Below are 22766 nucleotides of genomic sequence, written 5' to 3' on the forward strand. Positions count from 1 at the left end.
TAGGAGAGCGCACTAGAGGTGGCAAAACATCGATTACTCTTGCTTATCGCTCTTTCTGTAGAGCTAATTGGAGAGAGAGTTCGAGTTCGAAGGGAGAGCGCATTCTGTTAACCGTTTGTAGCAAAAGGTTTGAGTCGCCGCTTAGTTCTTATTAGGGTTCTGACCACAGAATCGATTCTTTGATAAAGGAATCGACTATGGTTAATTTATTTTTAAATTTAAGAAAAAGACATTTCAAAATTAAATCTTATTAGTACACGAACAAAAATATATACAAGAATTTAATATTTTTATATTCTTTCATTAAGACACTCTGATAAGAATCTAGTCTAGACACCAACCTATAAATTCCACCATCGAATTCGAAAAATAAACTGTTCAACTACGCTCTCTAATATTTATGGAGCCGGTTGTTGGGGCGAATTTCCTAACAGAGGCTTAACATATCCGTCTAACATTTTATGTTTTTGCTGGTCACTTTCGTCATTAGTTGAAATACATCAAAAGCGTCGGAAAATCAAACGCCTCCGCAGCACCCCATTACCCCGCCATCATGCCAAACCCCCTCGAGCACCTTGACTATTTTCTTGCACAAGTTCTGGGTCACTTGGGTATTTTTGCAAGCATTTCTTAAGGTTTTTCCCCGGATTTCTTTTAGCTCTTTTTTGGCGCCCGAATCGTTTTTCATTTTCCTGCCTTTAAGTGGGTAGTGGGGGCGTTTAGTTGGAGAGGCCACGTGCGGCTCATCCATCGCTTCTGCTGTTATTGTTGTTGTTGATGTTGTTTTCTTGGGAGCGACAGCTTTTCTTTGCCGGTCCATTGTTCCCAATTTCCTCGTTTGCTGTTTTTGTTTTCTTGTTTTCCAAGGGTTATTTCCAAAGGCGCCTTAAGTTGTGGTTTTGTTTTTTTTATTGCAAAAAAAAACCTGAATGTCCAAGTGGCTTTTTGCCCACTTTTATTGGCCAGCAACGATTTGGGGCTTGCTAATTGGCAGCTTAAAAAAAATGCAAGTTATGACCATTCCAAAAGGAATTAAAATTTTAGCATTTTTTCAGATTGGCATTTTTGGAATTTTGAGTTTTAAAAATAAACGATTGTAATTTTCCTTTAGTTAAATTATTATCCATTTTTCATTATAAACCTAAAAATTATTAAGTGTTTTTAAGGCAATTTTTAAGTGTTTTAAGGCAATTTGTTAAGTTTTACTATAGGATTTCTACACAGGCTTTCTTTTGGGTGGTAAAATACTTTTATTTCCTCATAAAATTGGAAACTCTATCTAGTAATCATTCCCACATATGAAGTTTATGCAATTTTCCTCTAAATTGAAGATCAAACCCATCACTCATTTAGCATTTTCCTACTTTTCCCATTTGACTTGATTTATGCAAAACTCCAGCATTTTGCGAGAAATGAAAATGTTCAGTCAATAAACGTGAGCCGAAAAATGATGACCCCAGAGGTCAGTTGGGAGTACCAGTACCCCTATTATGAAGAGGAGGTGGCATTGGCTTTGTATGGAAAATTTAGTAGCGGCAGGAAGGAAAATGCAATTTCGTTGATGCTGCCGATTTTCAGCTCTAATAATACCCGCGCGCTTGTGCTGAAGAGAGAGAAAGGTTTTTCTCTGCACTTTGCAAATTTCACGCATAATTAGAGGGATGGTTCGTTTTCCAGCCAAATAAAGCTTCTTTTTGTAAACTGCTTTTATTTCTAATTGGTAACTGACATAAACTGCTCTCCATAACCAATAAAGTAACCTTGGAATACAAAATATTCCGACCAATAACCATATTTAAAATATTACTCACATGCTAATTGGTATGGAGATTCCTGTCGGCTGTAATGGCCCCACAACTTGCGTGCTAACCTTAAAGTTTGAGAGCCATAGATGTTAGATGTTGCAACTCGTGCTGCTGGTGCAACATGTAATGTGTACGACACGCCCCCACAAAACCTATTCGCCTCCGCCCAACGCTTTCATAACGTGCACTGAAAAAATTTGATGTAAAATATAAGAATAAAAGTTTAGTCAAGTTTCAGTTTTTGAATTTATATTTTTCCAAAACAAATACAAATTTTTAATTCACTTTTAATAGTAAAAGAAACAAATCTCAAAACTAATCAATTTTCTTAGGAAAAACATCTTTATAGTATTAGATCCTAGAAGATATTTTTCGTTTCCGTGTAGCCACAATGGGTGGCAAAGCTCGGGATGAAAATTCAAAAGCGGCAGCCAACGAATTAACAATAAATAACAATCAACAGTGAGGGTCTGTGAAAGGGGCAGAAAGGGGGAAATGTGGTGCTAAATAAAACCCAGCTGCAGAGGATCACTTCGATCAAACAAAGGCTTTCGAAGCGCCATAAATCAGGAAAACCAACTGCAAAATTAGCCAAAAGCCTTTTTACTAGTTACGGTTAACAAGTTGATGCTTAGCCCAAAAATTAAATTAAAATTCATATTTTTCTACCTTGTGATAATTTAATTTATTAATTTGTAAGACCAATCAAAGGTTAGATTTTGTTACATAATTAAAAAAGATGTTTAAAAACTACAAAAATATATTTTAGTAAATTTTGCAAGTCATATTGAGTTTGATTTTTTTTTGCTAAACAGGAAATGCTGGAAAGGAATTGTGTTTTAATTTCTTTTAATTGTCAAAAACAAATTTATACAAAATAATAAAGCAGCCTAATATTTTTAAACTCATCTAAACTGAAAATCTACTTTGTATGAAACTGCCACTCCGACTTGCAACTTTGCATAGCCGAATACCGGTCGCTAATTTATACGAAAAGCTTATGATCTGTGAATAATTACGATAGCCTCTCGGCAATGCTAAAATAATCAAAAGAGCTCCCCCTTTTTTTTGCTAAGGATCGCGGATCAGTTTCTGCGGCTCAGCAAAGCAGAAAAATTGGTGGGAGGAAAGGGAGGGCAGTAGTAAAAAACAAGGCTGTCCGAGTGAAAGTCCAACGTTCGGCCGCTTCGTTCACATCTCACTAACCTCGTGATTTATATATTTGGCCCAAACCGGCTGTCTGTTTCAAAATCCCGCTACCCCTTCTCTCCCCCCGTATGCAACCCGATTGACTGACAGTTGGACAGACAGACGGGCGGCTGGAAAAAAGAGGCGTGGCATGCGTTGCTGCATAATGAAAACGTTTGCAGACAGCCCAAAACGGCAGCTGAAAACAAATTTGCATACTTAGGCGAAGAGGAAAGTGAAAATTGCATCAAATATTTTCCAGGCCAAATGAGCGAAAGTAAAACGTAAAAAGGAGCAGCAAAAAGTGGCAGAAGCAAAAACGCCAAACAGGAAATGCATTTCAAAGCGTTTGGCAATTTGCAATGCTTGCCGAACTGATATTTGATATTCAAATTAATTTTTTTTTCTTTCAGAGCCCACCAATTATGTAACTGGATTATGATTGAAGATTATGTAAATTATTGTCGAGTTGGAATATTAAAATATTTGAGGTATTTTCCAGGCAGCTAAAACTATAATTAAATAATGAGTAAGTGGATTTTGTATAAAGCAGCTTAAATCGAGATTTTAGATTATGCTAATGGCTTTTGAGGTAACACCCGGCAATAAATAAACCATAAAAACAAACAAATTTTTCAATTAGATTTTGAATTTTTATTATGCAATTTGTTGGCTTGTTTAAGTGACTGTAACCTTCGAACATACATAATACTTAAATTAAAACTATAACTAAGTAGCTAGCTATTTAAAATAGTTAAAAACTTCACTGCAAATAGCTTTAACATTGTTATTTAAAATAAAATTATTTGTTAGTATAATTTAAAAGACAATTCCAAAGTCACAAAAAGAATATATAAATAGAAGCTGTCTTTACTTAATAAGTTCCTTGAATTATGGTTAAACTCCCTTTTAAGTAGATTTCCATAGCTTGTCAAACTGTAATATCTTAATCAGCATTTTATGGACAACATTCTGCATATCAAGAGCTCTTTTCTAGTTAATGAATACCCAACTGCCATCAAGAAAATAACAGACACTTAAAGGTAACCGGATAATACTTTAAATCATAGTCATCATACAAATTATCCATCCCTGTCAAACTGTAATAACTTAATGAGAAATTTATGCAAAATATTTTGTAGACAGAGAGCAACAGCCAGAAACGGAATTAAGTAATAAATTCATGTTAAGAACCAACTGAAAGCTGCAAACTGTCGACGACTGGCCAGAAAAACCAGCTTTTCCCCATCTCCCCCTTGTTCATATTTTTTGCTATTCCAGCACTTACACGAATTACGCGACCTGAGAAAATTGTAATTCATAATATTCCATCCTGGGGAGGCGGACTAACAAATCCCCGGGGACTGGCATCCTTGCTCTTGCTGTGGGATCTGTTTTGTTATTGCTAAAAATAGCACATGCCTCAAGGTTGCCCGGCTGAGGGGTTGCTTGGTGGGGCCAGAAGGTCTCATTCTGCCACCGTTTTTGTTTCGTTTAACGTGCCAAACTTTTGGCCAACGCAACTCCCCCAAGACAGTTAAGAGATGGAATAAAGGAATACGAAATGAGAATGGTGACAGGTGAGTGGAAAGGCAAGAAAAGGACAATGATGCAAAGTCAGTTTGATCACAGTTCATGCAGAGCTTGTAAAACTTTTTCAGTTTGAAAATTTACATTTTTTTTAACAACGAAAGGATTAATGAAATAAAATATAGTAAGAGTATAGTATCAAGTTTCTGTTACATGAAAAACGCTAGAAACTAAGTTTACATAAAACAAATTCCTTTATTAAAATTTTAGTTAGTTTTTAGAAAAAAAAAGCTTTTTAAATAAAGTCATCAAGTCACAGATATAAATTCCATTGCTTAAACTTAAATATGGACTTTTAAGAATTCATTTTCATTACTTAATTTAACCAGTTCTTCATTATTCAAAAACGATTTCCACTTTTTGTTGTCTGCAATTCTGGGTATGTTCCACTACGTCACATCACATGAACTAATCAAATTAAAAAGCGCAAAAAGCAAACTGAACTTAGGATGGAGGCTTTAGGCAACTACCAAATCCGGATCAGAGTTACCTGCGTTTTTTTATCACGTGACTGCAAGGTAGTGGCCAGTTCCCAGAATCATGTTAAAAAATATGGAAAATGTGCGAACTATATTAACTTTTCTTCAATTCAATAATAATTTAAAGCTTCCTTTAAGAGACAATGAAAACTGCAAAAATATTTCAGAAGTAAGTAAATATGTAAGAACCATAGTTTTTCCCCATTTTTTCTGACGTAATCAGATGGCTGACTGAAATGCGCCGGCTCCTGTTCCCTCTCCTGATGATGATTCTGCTCCTCCTGGCGAATGCTTGCCCTGGAAAAATATTGAAAGTGTCAGACACACATTGAATAAAAGAAGCAAAGAGATAAAAAGGCGGGAAATTTGGGCGAGGAGTTGGCGAAAAGAGTCCGCGAGATTGCAATGTAAGTGGCATTCGCTATTTTCCCTCCGCTTTTCGCCATTGCACTTTCACATCATTTGCATGTTATTAAGCACCATTTGATGAGGGGGGGGTGCTGTGTGGGATGGAGATGGGTGGCGCATTTGTGTAAAGCAAACTATCAGAATTTGCCCGATTCCTGGGCTCACTCTCATTTTCCATTTCCCCAGGAGTATGCAAAATCAGAAGTGCAGCTTTTCACCTCCTTCCCTCCTCTTTTGGACAGCATTTCGCATGAATGCCCGCGCTTATTAGTATTTGTGTAAGGGATTTTGTGTGAAGGATTTGCGGTGTCCTTTTCTAGGATGTTGAATTTTCCAAAAGAGAATAGGATGGGGAAAAATAGAAAAGGATAGGTGTAAACCAAAAAACCGACAGATTTTCTGAATGGATTTGCAAGCAAAGTTTAGTTCTGGGGGGTTACAGTTTTAGAATCACTATAATGAAGTTTTAAAATTTAACAGAATGAAAACTGAAAACTTTTATTTCATATTCTAGCAATCTTGAATTTAATATTTATATTTATTATATTTATTTAATATATATACTAGCTTCTTTAAAGTTACAGCAACAACTCGACAAATTTTGTTCTTAAAAATCTTTACAGATTTTAGAAACAACACAAAAACATAAATTAAATGAGTTCAACCTGGTTAACATAAGCCACCAAATGTGCAACAAACTTGCCCCAAAAAATTAGGCTAAACACAAAATAATAATAATAAGCCATAAACAAACGCACATGCTGGCTGGTGGCTGGCCCAGTGGGTTTCTGGTCCGACAAATTGCCACAAATTAAGACCAGATGGGGAAAAAAAAGGTAGAAACCAAATGCTCCCGGCAGGTGGTAAGCGAAGCGAGACTGCAACTGAAATTGCATTGCAAATGCAACCAGCAGCCAGCTAAAGACATTTTTAAATCAAATTCGATTTGGGTCTTGGCATTTGGCGATTTACTGAGTCTGGGAATCGCCCGGCTGGCTTTCCACATTATTTTCCAATTGCGTAAGCCCCTAGGAAATGGTCAAGGAAATATTCAGGATTTTTTCGAGCCCATAAAATATGTCGCCGAAAATCAAAAGAGATATTTCCAATAAGTTAACTTGCCATGCAGCTGACAGTTTTAATCGTTTGCACTTTTAATTTATAAATTACTTAAGGAACTTTTATCACTTTATGTTACTGAGAAAGTTATTTATTCGTTAAGAGAATATTTTTATTTTTAATATTTGAGATATGGAAAGTCTCTTAAGATCACTCTAATTTAATCACCCACTTTGATCCTTTACTTTAAACTAGTTTATCCTTGATAATCACTAGTAACTCTGACCGATCTGCTTCTGATCACATTTAGCGCACTACTGAAATCCCAAGAAGTCCAAAATGTCGGTATTACCCTTGACGCTATAGAAGTCCAGAGATATATGTACATATTTATTTGTATATATCTGACCGATGTCGAACTGTACATGAAATGTAATTAAATATATAACAGACACTAATGCAAATAAATAGATATAAAAATATTTTGCAGTCGGGCTTCGGGATTCGCGACGATGTTCTGAGTAGCGAAGGCGCTTTACAAATTGCTGACTGGTCAAAAAGGGTATTTAACCCAATAATGCCAATCAAATTATTAGCTGGCTTAAAACTTAGAATATACAAAATTAAATTGTGAAAGTAATATTTTTCAAATATTTTTAGAACGAATTATATTTTGAAAATAAATAAGTCCTTTCAAAGAACTATATATAATAGATTTTTTCTTAAAAAAGTATTATATAAATGCCAGATACGTTTGTATTATTAACCCCTCCCTAATGGGTTAATTTGAACTACATAAAATAAAGAGACATTTACCAAGAAACCCAACATATATATATGTACCTATGTATGTGTACATATGTAAGATCGTCCATCCATTTGCCCATGAAACTTTAGCTTTTTGTTCGAGCGAGCAGCGACGAGCGACGAAATGCAATTCTAAGCAGAAAGCCTGTCAGCAGACCAAACTTTGACAATCACTGGTTCCAGTGCAGGCGTGTGAACAGTTGGAATATATAATGCCAGATAAAGCCCCTCTCTGATCACTAACTTCAAGGTAACGCATTTTTCAACAGCAGCATTTTTCGAACTTTCATTTAATAATTTTCTCACGCCGCTGCCGCTTCCTGTTATCCATGGCTCTCCACCTTATGCATATATATCTAAAATATGTATATAAACCAGCATAAATCCAACCAGTAACCTTAAACCCAGACGTGGAATTTGCACAGGTTTGCAAGCGAAGCATTCTCAAAATTCCCAGAACTTAAATTCAACTTTTTTTGTCAATTTATATATTTTTTTATTTTATGAAATTATAATCCTTCGAATAAAATAAGAGGGAAATTGAAGACCTCCCCCTTACCAACATATTATTGACTTTCTTAACATATTTACAACGTTATCATCTATTTACGTACTAAAATGTAACCAAAAACGTGTAGTTCTTATTTTTTGATTTGGGTTGGTGCTGCCGCTGTCGAAGTTGGTGGTGTCGAAGTGGCTGTCATCTTGGGGACGGGTCCAATATTGACCACTCGGCGCACTGCAGAACTTCCCGAAGATGATGATGAGACGACAGCTCCACCCGGTATACGATTGCCCAGCATTTGCACTGGCAACTGCTTGAGTCCGGTGGCAGATTTAAAGTAGATGTTTCGTACAGGAGTCTTCCCGTCTCCGGAAACTGTTTTGGTAGTTCCCGGAGTGCTACTATTGATCACCTGGAACTGCGGATAGCTCTTGTTACCCGCTTGACGGAGAGTTCCTTGCGCAAGACCAGAAGCCGTCGGCTTAATGGTTTGTACATTAACGGTCTTGACACTGGTAACCAAAGATCCTGTAGCGGGATCTACCATGATGGGACTATTGGAAGATGTGGTGGTCACTACTCCTCCCGTCTTTGGACCGCTTACAATTCTTATAGGAACACGATGTGCACCAGTAACCACATTTCCCATTGGTTTCATTGTATTCCTATTGAGATATACCACTTTATTCTGGCTGGTAACAGGTCCTCCGGGAGAAGAAGTAAACAATTGCTGAAGGCCCTTGTTGAGCACGATATTGCCCGACTTGGTGGCACCACTAATGCTTCCACTGCTAGATACTACGCCTGAAGGTTTATTAGCCTCTTTAATGATCTTCTGACTGATAATCAGTGGACTCTTATTCGCGCTACGAATGGAAGCTTTAAAAAAAAGAAAAGTTAATATCAAGATTATAAAAATGATGTCATTTAACAAACCTGGTTTAATTTCCTTATCAACTTGTTGATGTTCCGGGATATTTCCTTCGTTGTCGGCAAAAACAATGGGCATATCGATAATATTAGACAAATCCATACTCCCGGAAGCGCTGCTATTTGCTGTAGTAGGTGCACTTTTGGTAAGGTGCAGCATGGTCATGCCGTTGGCGTTCTTGAACACCGTGTACTTCTGTTGTCCCGACGCTGCGGACGTCGATGACCCGACTACACCTGTAGATGATCCCGCGGTAGCAAATTGCTGCGTTTGTCCAGTGGGCGTTTTCAGGGTGAAGATTTGTTGGCCACTAACTGATGTGTTTGGTAGCGTCTTCACAATGCTGCCAATGGTTGCTGTACTGGCAGATCCACCACTTCCCTTATTTAGAGTGTAGTTAATGAGTTTTCCCTGCGCTGGTAGAGACTTGATTTGGACAAACTGGTTTGAGGGTATCATCTTGATCTTGGTGCCAGCGGCGAGATTAACGGGCGGCAGTTGTTTTCCCAAAACACCTGTTGTGATCATCTTAGACAGTCCTAATGATCCTCCTGATCCAGATACTCCTGCACTCGATTGGCCGTCTTCATAGTCCATGGAATCATCTAGTATGAATTCAATTGATTTGTTAAGTTCTTCGCTGCTCATTTTGATTTTGTCTGGATGAAGTGCACCTTTTTGGCTACTAGAGCCGGCCGAGCCACCGACATTGGGGAGAGGGCGAGTTCGGGGTCTTCCAACTGAAGGGGGTAAAAATGTTAGTTGATGAATCGGGGATGGTAGCCGTAAATGGCAATAGGGAAAGACCCAGGTTGATTTTACCCTTTCGCTTAGCAGCAAACGGATCAATGAGGCGCGGTGGCTTCGGCTTGTGAACGCGATCTTTGATTGATGTATATTTTTTGATTGGGAGTGTTATAGTTAGTGGGTTAACATGCGGGATGGATAGTAGGATGATAAGGTTGTGCTGAACTGTTCGTTTTGGTTGGTACTTACTGTGTGGCACAAACTTCGTCTTTGCGGGCAGACCCATTGTATCGTCCAAACCACCGTCACCCTTACGCTTACGCATCTGCTGAACAGCCTTGTTTGCGTTTCCATCGGCCAGAATGTGAGTTTGTTGCTTCTGTTGGCGCTGGTAGCCCTGCTGCTGCATTAGAGAAGTGGGCATACGTGGTCCAGGTGGATTAGTCAGAGTTCTATTCACAAATTCAAAGACTTCCTCCTGAAAATAACAAATTATTGAATATATAGTTAATTAATTTTTTATATTGGTTTGGATTGAACTTACAACCACCATATAATCCACCATGGATTGGGTAACGCCCTCTATGCGTCGCTTGCTTTTCGGAACGCGCAGTGCATCATCAGCACTACCCACAACCACCAGCGAGGATTCAGACTGCATTCGCTCGCGTAACCCTTCCATTTCTTCCTGGCTGGTGCGAGCTGAATTCTGCCCGATGACAAAGAGTATAGGCGCCTTAATGTCTAGCATACGATCATCGGGTGTTCCACGAGGCCCACGAATAGTGTTGTAGGCAAAGCCCATGCAAACCACACAGGCCACACTTTCCGAAAGAGCAACCTGTAGAGCTAAAGCCGCTCCAGCATTGAAACCGACAAGAATAATGCCTCGGTTAGGATTATCTGTGCGCAATTCGTGGATCTTGACACGTGTAAGACACACAATGGTTTCGGCCACCTGGTCCAGATTGTGATTGCCAATTCTGTTATCTAATGGAGTAAAAAAATTAGTTTATGAAAATTGTGATAGGATTAGTTGTAAACGTACTTGTATTCGGTAGTGTGATTTGCACGACTTGTGTGATAGTGGCCAATGCCTGGTACCACTTCTGCATTCGGTCCGAAACCGGCCCACCGACGGGCATAGTGGGTATCACTACCATTACAGCGTTGTGTGTAAGTTGGCGACCCTTAGGGAGTATGTTAGGCTCCCATCGCTTTTTCATCACAGGTGCAAGCAACTCCTGACTGTTGTTTAGCGGTCTACTGAAAAGCATCTTGTCCACTAAAGTAGGCAGCTTGGTCTTCAGCGTCTGCAGAATTTCTAGGTATGAAGCCATGTACGAGGGCGACAAGTGCTCCATGAGCAGAGCATGAATCCATTGCGTGATTCGTGACTCCCAAGACACGCTGGCCAGAACCTTGCGAAGCCTAGAAGCGGACTTGTCTGCACTTACACGACGATAGATAGCCTCGTGCTGGCGTTTGTCGTTGGCCAGGCGAGCCAATTGATCCTGGTCCAGAATGGCACAGACCTTTTCGAATAGTGTCTGCTGCATGGGTGTCCAACCAAATCTTTAAGAAAGACATTGTGTTTACAAGGTTTTACAGGGAATTAAATTCAAAAACTTACTGATTGACGCGCGCCACCCAATCTTGTTCATCCGAATTGTTGTTCTTAACGTATTTTGCAATACGAGCGCATTCATTCATTGCCTCCTTGGCAGCTATCTCATCATAGGGCGGAACATGCGCCTGCTGCATCTCCGCCAACTCTTCGTGCTGCTGGGGATACGTGTGACAACTGGGGCACTGCGGCGGATGGCGGACCAAGATGTTCCTCGCCGGTGTAAGGCCATTGTGGACTTCGCTGCGTACTGGCGTATCGCGCATATAGCTGTGCTCCATTTTCTCACCAAAAGAAGATTCACTTGGCGCAGAAATAGTACTCGACTAGTGGATAAAAATAATAATTATTAGTACTTAAATATACTAAGGGGATACATTAGTGATTAGAAAATGATGTGATTGAGAGGATTTTGGGCGCATGCAGTGCTGGTTAATGGATGATATGTGGTGCCTCTAGTTTAACATTACACTCTCGGTCGGCGTAGAGGGCGACGTGACGACCAGGGCGGGTGACTTTATCATCGACTGAACCTTTGGCGGTGAGCTGACTTTAATGGATCCCGACATGGAGGCTGCGCTGCCCAGGGAGCCGGCCTTAACCACATAGTACGAGGCACTGGCTCCACCCACTGGTAGATTGTTTGTTTTTGTTGCGGTCGTTGCCGCCGAAGTTGCTGTTGTGTGTGTCTGTGTGGTGTAGGTACTTTTGCCTGCTCCAACCCGAGTCAGAAATTTGCTGGGACTGTAGGTTATAATCGAGGTGGAGGCCTCTGAAGTATGTGGCTGACTTCCGCTGGAAGTTGCTATTTCCTTCATGGTTATTTTTTTATTTTGTTTGTTAAAAAGGCAGCCCTTAGTTGATTTTCTTCTTCTTCTACGTTGTTGTCAAACTTGCGGCGTTGTGAAACAGCTGAAATCGCGACAAACCCCTGGCCTTTGGCCCAAAACAAAGGTCAATCGCGACACGCACAGATTTTAACCAATTTTACCAGCAATTCTTATTGATTTTCTGGTATTTGCTTGAGCACTACGCGAATTTTCGTTGTCGCAAAATATGGCGTGCCTGATATGGTGTTGCCACATCTTTAACTGAAAATTCAATACGGCAACTCCGCAACGTCCCCATACCTCAGGCCCCGCGAAAATATTTATTCTATTTCACAACAAACAGACAGCCAAGCGAATACGCACTATCACGGAAGTATGAAGTAGTTACAACGTTACCCTAGACACTACTTACACTCTCGCTGGGCGTTGGAGTAGTGGGCGGCACAAGCTCTATGTCGCCGTCCAGCGGCTGGGCCGCGATTTTTTGTTCCTCCTCCTGCGACACATTCTGGACTACATTGCCCCCGCTTTGGAGAAAATTGTTGAAGCAATCGAAAAACGAAGCCATATTTCGACGTGTGTTAGATCAAAACGGAGACTATTTTACTTTTGACAACAAAAACGCGACAATAATAAGCGGAGCGTCGAAAACCGAGTGATAGGGGCTAGAGTTGCCACCTTGCTTGGCAGCTGGCATACTTGGGCAACCCCGCGGCGTGCAAAAACAGCTGGCCGCGTTTGTTGCAGAGGGAAACTTGCCATTATTTCAATAAAATAGATATAGTTAAGTTGAAATAATACTCAGGCAGCATGGACGAGTTGCAGAAGTTGGAGTACCTTTCGCTGGTCTCGAAGATCTGCACAGAACTGGATAATCACTTGGGCATTAACGATAAGGATCTAGCTGAGTTTATCATAGACTTAGAGAACAAAAATCGCACATACGACTCCTTTCGCAAGGCTCTGCTGGAGAATGGCGCCGAGTTTCCGGACTCATTGGTTCAGAATCTCCAGCGCATCATCAATCTGATGCGCCCAACTCGTCCTGGCGGCGCTAGCGAAGAAAAAATTGGCGGCGACAAGAAGGAGGACAAGAAATCCCAACTGATGAAATTGTTTCCCGGTCTCGCTTTGCCCAATGATAAGTACAGCAAAACGGAAGACAGTGATGACGAGGAAAAACAGAAACCGGAGAAAGACGGCGGTCCACAAAAAAAAACCGACATGAGCGACGTGGATGCAGCCATGCTGGAGTTGGAAGCTCTTGCCCCTGGTGAGGGCAAAACAGAGGTGAAACCGCCTAAGGAAGCTAGTTCCAGGGATCGCCACAAGCACAGAAGCAGGGAACGAGATCGGGATACCAAACGACGCAGTAGATCACGAGAGGATAGACACTCAGATCGCCGAAGAAGCAGATCTCGTGATAAGGAACGCCGTCGGCGCAGCAGATCACGAGAAAATCGCCGTAGGAGCAGGTCTCGAGAGGATCGTGATAGAGATAGGGAGCGACGTCGCAGAAGATCCAGTTCAAAAGATCGCCATGAACGCCGACGACGCAGTCGCTCTCGTTCCACAGAACGAAGGGACAGAAGAAATCGGTCCAGGGAACGTGATCACAGCGAAAAGATGCCACCACCCTCCGCCATGACCGATGATCCTGAAGCAGGCAAGATCTATTCCGGCAAAGTGGCCAATATCGTGCCCTTTGGCTGCTTTGTGCAGCTCTTTGGACTCCGCAAGCGTTGGGAGGGATTGGTGCACATCTCTCAGCTAAGAGCAGAAGGACGAGTAACCGACGTTACCGAGGTAGTCAATCGGAATCAGACGGTTAAAGTGAAAGTAATGTCCGTAACTGGCCAAAAGGTTTCCCTGTCCATGAAGGAGGTAGACCAAGAGTCTGGAAGGGATCTCAATCCGCTGTCACATGCGCCCGAAGACGAAGAGGCTCTAAGGGATCGAAATCCAGATGGACCCTTCAGTAGTAGCACTTCCATGCTGAACCTCCAAGGCAATGGCTTAGATGGCGATGAACACGAGTCCAGAAAGCGGGTGACCAGGATTTCAAGCCCTGAGCGCTGGGAAATAAAGCAGATGATCAGCTCCGGTGTGCTAGATAGAAGTGAAATGCCGGACTTCGATGAGGAGACGGGACTGCTTCCTAAAGATGAAGACGACGAAGCCGATATCGAAATTGAGATTGTGGAAGAAGAACCACCCTTCCTCTCCGGCCACGGTAGAGCATTACACGACCTCTCGCCAGTAAGAATTGTAAAGAACCCCGATGGCTCCCTTGCCCAAGCTGCCATGATGCAGTCGGCTCTGTCCAAGGAGCGTCGCGAGCAGAAGATGCTCCAACGTGAGCAAGAAATGGAAGCTCTTCCCACAAACCTCAACAAGAACTGGATCGATCCACTACCGGAGGAGGACAGCTCCCGTACCTTAGCGGCTAATATGCGAGGAATGGGTGCTGCTCCTGTCGAAGTTCCGGAATGGAAAAAACACGTAATTGGAGGTAAAAAGTCGTCCTTCGGCAAGAAGACTGATCTGACGTTAGTGGAACAGCGCCAGTCGTTGCCCATTTACAAACTGCGAGATGATCTGATCAAGGCTGTTACGGACAACCAAATTCTTATTGTAATTGGAGAAACAGGTTCTGGAAAAACCACACAGATTACTCAGTACTTAGGCGAATGTGGATTCACTGCCAGAGGAAAGATTGGATGCACCCAGCCTAGACGTGTGGCTGCCATGTCTGTGGCCAAGCGCGTGGCGGAGGAGTACGGTTGCCGATTGGGCCAGGAGGTTGGCTACACCATTCGTTTCGAGGATTGCACCAGTCCAGAGACCATAGTCAAGTACATGACAGACGGTATGTTGCTCCGTGAGTGCCTTATGGAGGCGGAATTGAAAAGCTATTCGGTGATTATGCTGGACGAAGCTCATGAACGAACAATCCATACGGATGTGCTCTTTGGTTTGTTGAAGACAGCCGTGCAAAAAAGACCAGAACTGAAGCTTATTGTTACATCGGCTACTTTGGATGCGGTAAAATTCTCGCAGTATTTTTTCAAGGCACCTATCTTCACAATCCCCGGAAGAACTTTCCCGGTGGAGGTCCTATATACTAAGGAACCGGAGACGGACTATCTGGACGCCTCCCTGATTACAGTAATGCAGATCCATCTGCGAGAACCCCCTGGTGACATTCTGCTTTTCCTTACGGGTCAAGAGGAGATCGACACGGCCTGCGAGATCTTATACGAACGAATGAAGAGTTTAGGACCAGACGTGCCAGAGTTGATTATCCTGCCAGTGTATTCTGCTTTGCCATCTGAGATGCAGACGCGTATCTTTGACCCTGCGCCAGCTGGAAGTCGCAAGGTTGTTATAGCCACGAACATTGCAGAAACTTCTCTGACAATTGATGGAATATTCTATGTGGTAGACCCTGGTTTCGTAAAACAAAAGGTGTACAACTCAAAGACCGGCATGGACTCTCTGGTGGTCACTCCAATCTCGCAGGCGGCTGCAAAACAGAGAGCGGGAAGAGCTGGGCGTACGGGCCCAGGAAAAACCTACCGTCTGTATACAGAGCGTGCCTATCGAGATGAAATGCTGCCCACTCCGGTGCCAGAAATCCAGCGTACCAATCTGGCCACCACAGTACTTCAACTAAAGACGATGGGAATCAACGATCTGTTGCACTTTGACTTCATGGACGCGCCGCCAGTGGAATCACTGGTGATGGCACTCGAGCAACTGCATTCCCTATCAGCATTGGACGACGAAGGACTGCTTACTCGTCTTGGTAGGCGTATGGCAGAGTTTCCCCTTGAGCCGAATCTCTCAAAGATGCTTATCATGTCCGTGGCTCTACAGTGTTCCGATGAGATTTTGACTATTGTTTCGATGCTCAGTGTGCAGAATGTGTTTTACAGGCCAAAGGACAAACAGGCGCTGGCGGACCAGAAGAAGGCCAAATTCAACCAGGCGGAAGGTAAGTCCATCCTTAAAACTTAACTATGAAAGAATTGAAGCTAAAACCTAATATGATTATTTTTGCTGAAAGAGTACTAACCCGTTCTTTCTTATAGGTGACCATTTGACGCTGCTGGCCGTGTACAACAGTTGGAAGAATAATAAATTCTCGAATGCCTGGTGCTACGAAAACTTTGTACAGATTCGAACCCTAAAGCGCAGCCAGGATGTCAGGAAACAACTGCTGGGAATCATGGACAGGCACAAATTGGATGTGGTATCAGCAGGAAAAAACTCCGTTCGAATTCAGAAGGCCATTTGCTCTGGATTCTTCCGCAACGCGGCGAAAAAGGATCCACAGGAGGGTTACCGGACCCTGGTCGATTCCCAGGTGGTTTACATCCATCCGTCAAGTGCTCTCTTCAATCGCCAGCCAGAGTGGGTTATCTACCACGAGCTGGTGCAAACCACCAAGGAGTATATGCGTGAGGTGACCACCATTGATCCCAAGTGGCTGGTGGAGTTTGCTCCGTCATTCTTCCGATTCTCGGACCCAACAAAGCTGAGCAAATTCAAGAAGAACCAGCGTCTGGAACCGCTGTATAACAAGTATGAGGAGCCCAATGCCTGGCGTATCAGTCGCGTTCGAAGGCGTCGCAATTAATTGACTAAACCCAATTATGTGTGTAATTTTTTGTATTTTAAGCTCTTAGAAATATAATATAAGTTTAAACTTCAGTAGCCTTTACGACCGCGAAAGCGCTGCCGATTGTCCAACTAAAAAGATGGAGGTATACATAGGTTTTGTTAGATATAAATTGGAATATTAAAGATAAACTAACCAGAGAACGCTTGCACTCGTAGAAGGTGTTTCGAAGCACCTGGCATTCTGGCGGGACGTTATTGTCCTGAAGGCACTGGCGCGGCGTCTTTCCCATCCGGCAGCACTCACTCTCTAACAGGCACATCTTGAGGTCCGCCCGCACTCCCGCACATGCGGTTTCATCGGCCAACCTCTCGTTACCCTCGTAGCGCATCATCTTTCGATGTTTGTAAGTTTTTTAATATATATTTTAAATATTTCTTGGATCAGTTACAAAACCAAAGGACAGCTGATAAAAACTGCCGACTTCCAGTGTTGCTTAACATTTGATATTTAAACAGCTGTTTTCATGGGCGTAGTGAGCTTAAGGGTATATTAATTATCCGACAACTATTTCTTGAAAAATAATAGTTTTTTTCTTGTAAATATGTAAGAAAAATTATTAAAACTTAAATAAATTCTCATAAATGGATTTTTAAATTATTCTTCACGTTAAGTGAAAAACAAATAATGTTGTTGGCTCGCAGCAAGCTGAATATTGCCCATACAAATCTATAAATTATTCTTCTATTAAAAACATGAAGGGCTATGCGATCCCCCTAGAAAAGTTGTTGGCTACGCCCATGGCAAAATGAGTTAGTGTTGCAAATCGCACAAGGTTGTGTCCTCCACCCGCACAAAAACATTGTCACTTGAATTGAATGTGATCTCAATGTAGCTCTCGCTAAATCCAAGAAATTTAATAGCTATGACCTACGACGAGCGAAGTAGTGATGGCAGCAGCTCCAGCGAAACGCAGGACTCTTACGCACACCTACTGTCCCCTAAACCGGGCCAATCCCAGACACCGGCCACCGCGATGCCGAAGCATATTCCTTTTCCGGAGCACGCCACCACATCCGAGTGGCTCAGTGAACTCATAATGTGCGCATTTACCATGGGCTCTGCCATCGTACAGTTCATCAACATTTACAGGACTAACTGGTGGCTACCACAGGCTCACACTCGGCACATGGTGGTGGGTTAGCACAGGTTTCTATACTTCATTATTCACAGCATTAATAGCAAGTCTTTGCCCCTAGAACATCGAGCTCATCGATCCTTATCTACGTTATCTCCTCCTCATACTCAACACGCGAAGACTGATTTACTGCTTGCTGCTGGTAAAGGTTAAGAAGGGCAGTGAGAAGAGCCGACATTTTATCCGGCTGGGCATAAAGTACGGATTTGGAGGTATAGTGCAGCTGGCCCTGAGTTTCTGCGCTATGAAGCTGTACCAGCAGCACTCCTATATTCTACTTCTCTTCCTGTCGTATCCGTAAGCATGAAACATTTAATTTTTAGTAGATACACCTGAATCTCTTCTTTAGAGTTGTCATCTATCTGCTGATCTTCGGCTTCCAGCTAGAGCCCTTCCTGCGCACCAGGTTTGAGCTGCCTGGCGTGTATATCAACGATCTCCCCGTCCACAGCTGTACCACCAACCCGGTGAACATTCGGGACGAAGTGGAGACACTGCGTCATGACTTTAACAAGCGCTTCAAGCAGCTCATTTTCACATCCATGCTCAATGCATACTACAGCGGCCTGGTGCCCTGCTGTTTGGCCGTCAGCGTTCAATATAATGTACTCCGCGCTGCCCAGCACTGCATTATCGTTTGCTTGGGCGCCTTTAGTCTATGTGCCGTATTCCTATATCCTGCTAAGTACAGTGATACTTTGCATCGAGCTACTTTGCATTTAGGCTGCTGGCAACGAATCGACCGGGAACCTGCACCTTCGCAATTGATAGTCGCCGCCAGTGCTCTCACCTGGTCGAAATACTCCTCCTACAACCATGGCACTGTGGTAAAGCACAACGGTGGCCTCTACCGAAGTCAGGGCGTAGTCACGGTGGCCACACCGGGAAACGCCAGCCATGCACGATTCTATGTAAGTTTGAGAGTTGAGGCTTTTAGCAAGAATGTTAAATGTTTGTATGTATGACTTTTACAGAAACTCTTCCACAATCCCACTATTATCTACTCTACATTGGCTATACTTCAGGCTGCCGTTTTGCTGGTTGAGATTGGATCTCTAAGTGCCGAGAGCGTTGAATGGCACTTTGTGCTCTCTATTAGCTTCGTGGCCTTCACCAGCATGGGAGCCTTTTTTAAGCTAGTCCGTGACTACCTTATCACCAAGGACCTTTACAAGACGGAGCACGCAGTGACACCTGATCAACCCTTTCGACTACGCATGAGAGATGCATTTATGTAATAACATCACAAAGAACAATATTTCGTGTTTTATTCGGCAGAGCTTTTGCTCTTGTCATCGGACTTTTCACAGGACACGGCAAATACCCAAGAGCTGCCCTGTTGGTGGTCACGCACCTGGATGCCGTGCTGTTGGAGCAGACTTCTCAGTTCATCACAGGCGGCCAGTAGCTGGGTGTTCTTCACTTTTCCAGAAGTGGCATTCTCCCTCATTTTTCCTCGAATGCTTAACACATCATCCACTAGCAACGATGGATCTATGCTATGATCCGTAGAGCAGACTTTCTCATGCAAGGATTCTCTTTCGTGCAACTCCGATAAACCAAAAGTGACTACAGCACGATTAATAAAGTTTCCAGCTGCCAAAAGCAGGTCCATGCAGTACGCAGGCTCCTCTTGGGCGTCCACTTGCTGATCGTTGATACAGCGACTTATGCTGCTCATCTGATCCATTAGCACGCTAATTGATCGGGCGGTATCAAAATCATCTCGGAGGCAATTATCGAACTCAGTAACCATATGAGTCAGTTGTGCCTTCAAAGCTCCCTCGTCCAATAAGTGCACCGGCTTTAGAAACTGTGTATAAGCATTGAGATCAGCTTGAAAGTTCTTGAAACGCTGCAGGGTCTGCCGAGCGGTTAACATTAACTGATCGCTATAAGGCATGGCATTACGATAATTGGACAGAAGGCAGGCCATTCGAAACTCGTCGGCTGTGTACTTCTTAAGCAGTTCGGTCACAGAAATGGTGTTTCCTAGAGACTTTGACATCTTTTGCGAATCCCCAACCATATGAAGCTGTCCAGTGTGTATCCAGTAGTTTACCCACTGTTCTGTTTTATAACGAGCGCAGCACTGAGCTTCCTCATTTTCGTGGTGAGGAAACCGCAAATCTAAACCGCCAGCATGGATATCTACCTGGCGACCAAAGAACAGGCCGGCAATAGCGCTACATTCGATGTGCCATCCCGGGCGACCCTCACCACCCCAAGGAGCCGCCCAGGTGGGCTCCGTGCCACTCTTACGCGCCTTCCACAACGCAAAGTCTGCGCTGTTTCTTTTCAAAGTATCTGGCTTCTCCTCGCTTATATTCAGCTTTAATAGCTTTCCATAGTTTTTGCTTTTTGAGACATCAAAGTAAACGGACTTATCTGGCGTAACATAGGCTTGCTTTTCAGCTATCAGATGTTGTATGAACAGTATAATAGCAGGCATGGTGGTGGTAACACGGCTGCGCACATCCGGCTGCTGGACATTAAGGCGCAACATGTCTTGCCGAAACTCTGCCTCGTAAGCTAGCGCCATCTTTTGCCAGTCTAGTCCTGCGAGCTGGGCTCGCTTGATAATCTTGTCGTCCACATCCGTTATATTCATAGCGGTTACCAAATTTATTTTAAAGTAATCCCGGAGAATTCTCTGCATGATATCTACCTTCACGTAAGTACTGGCATGTCCAAGGTGGGCAGAGTCGTAGACCGTAGGTCCGCAGGTGTACCAAGTAACCATTTGAGGGTTTCTCAAGATTAGGGGCACCTTCTGTTGCATTCCGTAATTGTAAATGTTGATGCCGGTGTGCTGACCAATTGGTTTTCGCCATTTAAACGAAATGTCTGTCTGGTTAGCATCATCTGCAAAATTCCGCCGGCAGACCGTTTTGGATCGCCTGCTTAAAATCCGAAGCGCCTCCTTGCTGTAATTAGGTTTACATGTGAGGATAATAACAACTGCATTCAGATTAATACTCACAGGCCTAGCATTCTATCTTTTAAATTTTGACTAGTCTAAAAAATATATTTCTTAAGTTTCATAAATAACAATAACATCTGATTGTAAAAAAGGAGGTTGCCAGACTTAAACTTCTTGGCACTATACAGTAGGGTGTGTCGATATAAGCTTTACATTTGTTAGTCACTTTATTGTTGTGCACACATATATTTTTGATTGATTTCAAGAAAAGTTTGTGCAATGAAACCTAAACTATTTTTACCGACTAGTAACAAAAATAACAGCTTACTGAATATTTAGTCAACAATTGAAACGTCCCATTACAGAGCTGCCACCTGGTTAGAGAAAAACGAAGCCGGCAGAATGCAGTGGCTTAAAATGAAGCTCCGCTTTATAAACTTAATTTTACTATTAATAAGCTCAGCATGTGGCCAATTAGGAGGCGATCCCAACGGCTACCTCACCTACTGTCCCTGCATGGGTAAGCTCGACATTTAAAGCACCTTAAAACCTATGTAAACCTTTCCTTTTAAAGGACGCTTTGGCAACCAGGCCGACCACTTCCTAGGATCATTAGCCTTTGCCAAAGCTTTGAACCGTACACTGATCCTACCCCCGTGGGTTGAGTATCGCAGGGGCGAGCTGCGATCTCGCCAAGTGCCATTTAACACCTACTTTGAGGTAGAACCCCTCAAGGAGTACCACCGCGTCATCACTATGGCGGATTTCATGTGGCACCTAGCTGATGACCTGTGGCCTGAATCGGAACGTGTTTCCTTCTGCTACAAGGAGCGTTACAGTCTCCAACAGGAGAAAAACGATCCAGAAAAGCCTAATTGCCATGCAAAAGATGGAAATCCATTTGGTCCGTTCTGGGACACTTTTCACATAGACTTTGTGAGATCAGAGTTCTATGCTCCATTGCATTTTGATGTTCATCACAGCAATGAGGCTGCCAAGTGGCAGGCCAAATATCCTGCGGAATCATGGCCTGTCCTCGCTTTTACTGGTGCCCCTGCTAGTTTTCCTGTTCAGTTAGAAAACTGCAAGCTGCAACGCTATATGCAGTGGAGCCAGAGATACAGAGATGCTTCAAAGGAATTTATCAGGGAGAATCTCCCGCGAGGTGCCTTTGTGGGCATTCACTTGCGCAACGGCATTGATTGGGTGAGAGCCTGTGAGCACGTTAAGGACAGCCAGCATCTCTTTGCATCACCGCAGTGTTTGGGCTATAAAAATGAGCGTGGTGCCCTCTATCCGGAACTCTGTATGCCCTCCAAGGAGGCCATCATACGCCAGCTAAAGAGGACTATTAAGAACGTGCGTCAAACCCAACCAGACAATGAAATCAAGTCGGTCTTTGTGGCTTCCGATTCGAACCACATGATTGGCGAACTTAGCACGGCTCTTAGTCGTATGGGCATCAGTGTACACAAGCTCCCAGAGGATGATCCTTACTTGGATTTGGCCATTCTCGGACAATCCAATCACTTTATCGGCAACTGCATCTCCTCTTACTCGGCTTTCGTAAAAAGAGAACGGGACTCGCACGGATTTCCATCATATTTCTGGGGATTTCCAAAAGAGAAAGACCGCAAACACTCCAATGTGCACGAAGAGCTATAATTGATCAACAGAAAACTATACTTAAATACTCTTACAGGCCATTTTCGGTTTCCATCTCAGCAAGCAATTTTTAAAAACATTCTCAGTATAATGATTAAGATTAGTTTTACATCACTTTTAAACGTATTTAGTTTCGCAATGTGTAAGATAAAAGTTCCAATTTATAATGACAAAAAAAAATGTCTTCAACTCTTTTTTACATAGTTAAATAACCCTCAAAATTATTTGATTCATTAATGAGTTTAGAATCTTTTTATCAGAAAAGCTAACTTTTATTGTTTTAGCTCTAAATCGTAAATTAAATTTTGTGAAAACCGTTAAATGCCTTTAAAAACACTACAACTTAGATATAAGATATTAAAGTATTCCTCGCATTTACC

General features: G+C 42.7%; 6 protein-coding genes across 15 annotated transcripts; 3 read left to right on the forward strand and 3 right to left on the reverse strand.

The window, feature by feature from the left end:
* Positions 1 to 7807: 7807 nt before the first annotated feature.
* On the reverse strand, positions 7808 to 12654 carry LOC108106606 (KAT8 regulatory NSL complex subunit 3). Of its 10 annotated transcripts, XM_017213800.2 has the most exons (9): positions 11617 to 12235; positions 11153 to 11472; positions 10568 to 11094; positions 10064 to 10509; positions 9769 to 9997; positions 9595 to 9654; positions 9447 to 9512; positions 8778 to 9377; positions 7808 to 8720 (listed from the first exon to the last, which is right to left on the reverse strand). In XM_017213800.2, exons 1-9 carry the CDS (start codon positions 11962 to 11964, stop codon positions 7978 to 7980), a joined length of 3339 nt encoding a protein of 1112 aa, XP_017069289.1. In that variant the 5' UTR covers positions 11965 to 12235; the 3' UTR covers positions 7808 to 7977. The 10 variants fall into 10 exon arrangements, with proteins under 10 accessions (XP_017069289.1, XP_017069291.1, XP_017069288.1 ...); XM_017213802.2 differs by lacking the exon at positions 11617 to 12235 and adding an exon at positions 12389 to 12654 and having other exon boundaries at positions 8778 to 9512; XM_017213799.2 differs by having other exon boundaries at positions 8778 to 9512; positions 11680 to 12235.
* A 20-nt stretch (positions 12655 to 12674) lies between these two features.
* LOC108106605 (ATP-dependent RNA helicase DHX8) lies at positions 12675 to 16800 on the forward strand. The gene is made up of 2 exons (XM_017213796.2): positions 12675 to 15973; positions 16071 to 16800. The coding sequence occupies exons 1-2, from the start codon at positions 12787 to 12789 to the stop codon at positions 16616 to 16618; spliced, it is 3735 nt and encodes a 1244-aa protein (XP_017069285.2). The 5' UTR covers positions 12675 to 12786; the 3' UTR covers positions 16619 to 16800.
* LOC108106608 (cytochrome c oxidase assembly factor 5) lies at positions 16633 to 17094 on the reverse strand. The gene is made up of 2 exons (XM_017213807.2): positions 16797 to 17094; positions 16633 to 16731 (listed from the first exon to the last, which is right to left on the reverse strand). Exons 1-2 carry the CDS (start codon positions 16992 to 16994, stop codon positions 16690 to 16692), a joined length of 240 nt encoding a protein of 79 aa, XP_017069296.1. The 5' UTR covers positions 16995 to 17094; the 3' UTR covers positions 16633 to 16689.
* A 348-nt stretch (positions 17095 to 17442) lies between these two features.
* On the forward strand, positions 17443 to 19054 carry LOC108106454 (transmembrane protein 39A). The gene is made up of 4 exons (XM_017213520.1): positions 17443 to 17795; positions 17860 to 18095; positions 18148 to 18709; positions 18773 to 19054. The coding sequence occupies exons 1-4, from the start codon at positions 17526 to 17528 to the stop codon at positions 19034 to 19036; spliced, it is 1332 nt and encodes a 443-aa protein (XP_017069009.1). The 5' UTR covers positions 17443 to 17525; the 3' UTR covers positions 19037 to 19054.
* LOC108106453 (probable cysteine--tRNA ligase, mitochondrial) lies at positions 19028 to 20899 on the reverse strand. The gene is made up of 2 exons (XM_017213519.1): positions 20782 to 20899; positions 19028 to 20725 (listed from the first exon to the last, which is right to left on the reverse strand). The coding sequence occupies exons 1-2, from the start codon at positions 20790 to 20792 to the stop codon at positions 19066 to 19068; spliced, it is 1671 nt and encodes a 556-aa protein (XP_017069008.1). The 5' UTR covers positions 20793 to 20899; the 3' UTR covers positions 19028 to 19065.
* Positions 20900 to 21095: 196 nt separating this feature from the next.
* Positions 21096 to 22764, forward strand: LOC108106455 (GDP-fucose protein O-fucosyltransferase 1). The gene is made up of 2 exons (XM_017213521.2): positions 21096 to 21241; positions 21296 to 22764. Exons 1-2 carry the CDS (start codon positions 21124 to 21126, stop codon positions 22384 to 22386), a joined length of 1209 nt encoding a protein of 402 aa, XP_017069010.1. The 5' UTR covers positions 21096 to 21123; the 3' UTR covers positions 22387 to 22764.
* Positions 22765 to 22766: the final 2 nt, after the last annotated feature.

The sequence above is a fragment of the Drosophila eugracilis genome, unplaced genomic scaffold (genome assembly GCF_018153835.1).
Source record: "Drosophila eugracilis isolate 14026-0451.02 unplaced genomic scaffold, ASM1815383v1 contig_81, whole genome shotgun sequence".
NCBI classification, from domain to species: Eukaryota; Metazoa; Arthropoda; class Insecta; order Diptera; family Drosophilidae; genus Drosophila; species Drosophila eugracilis.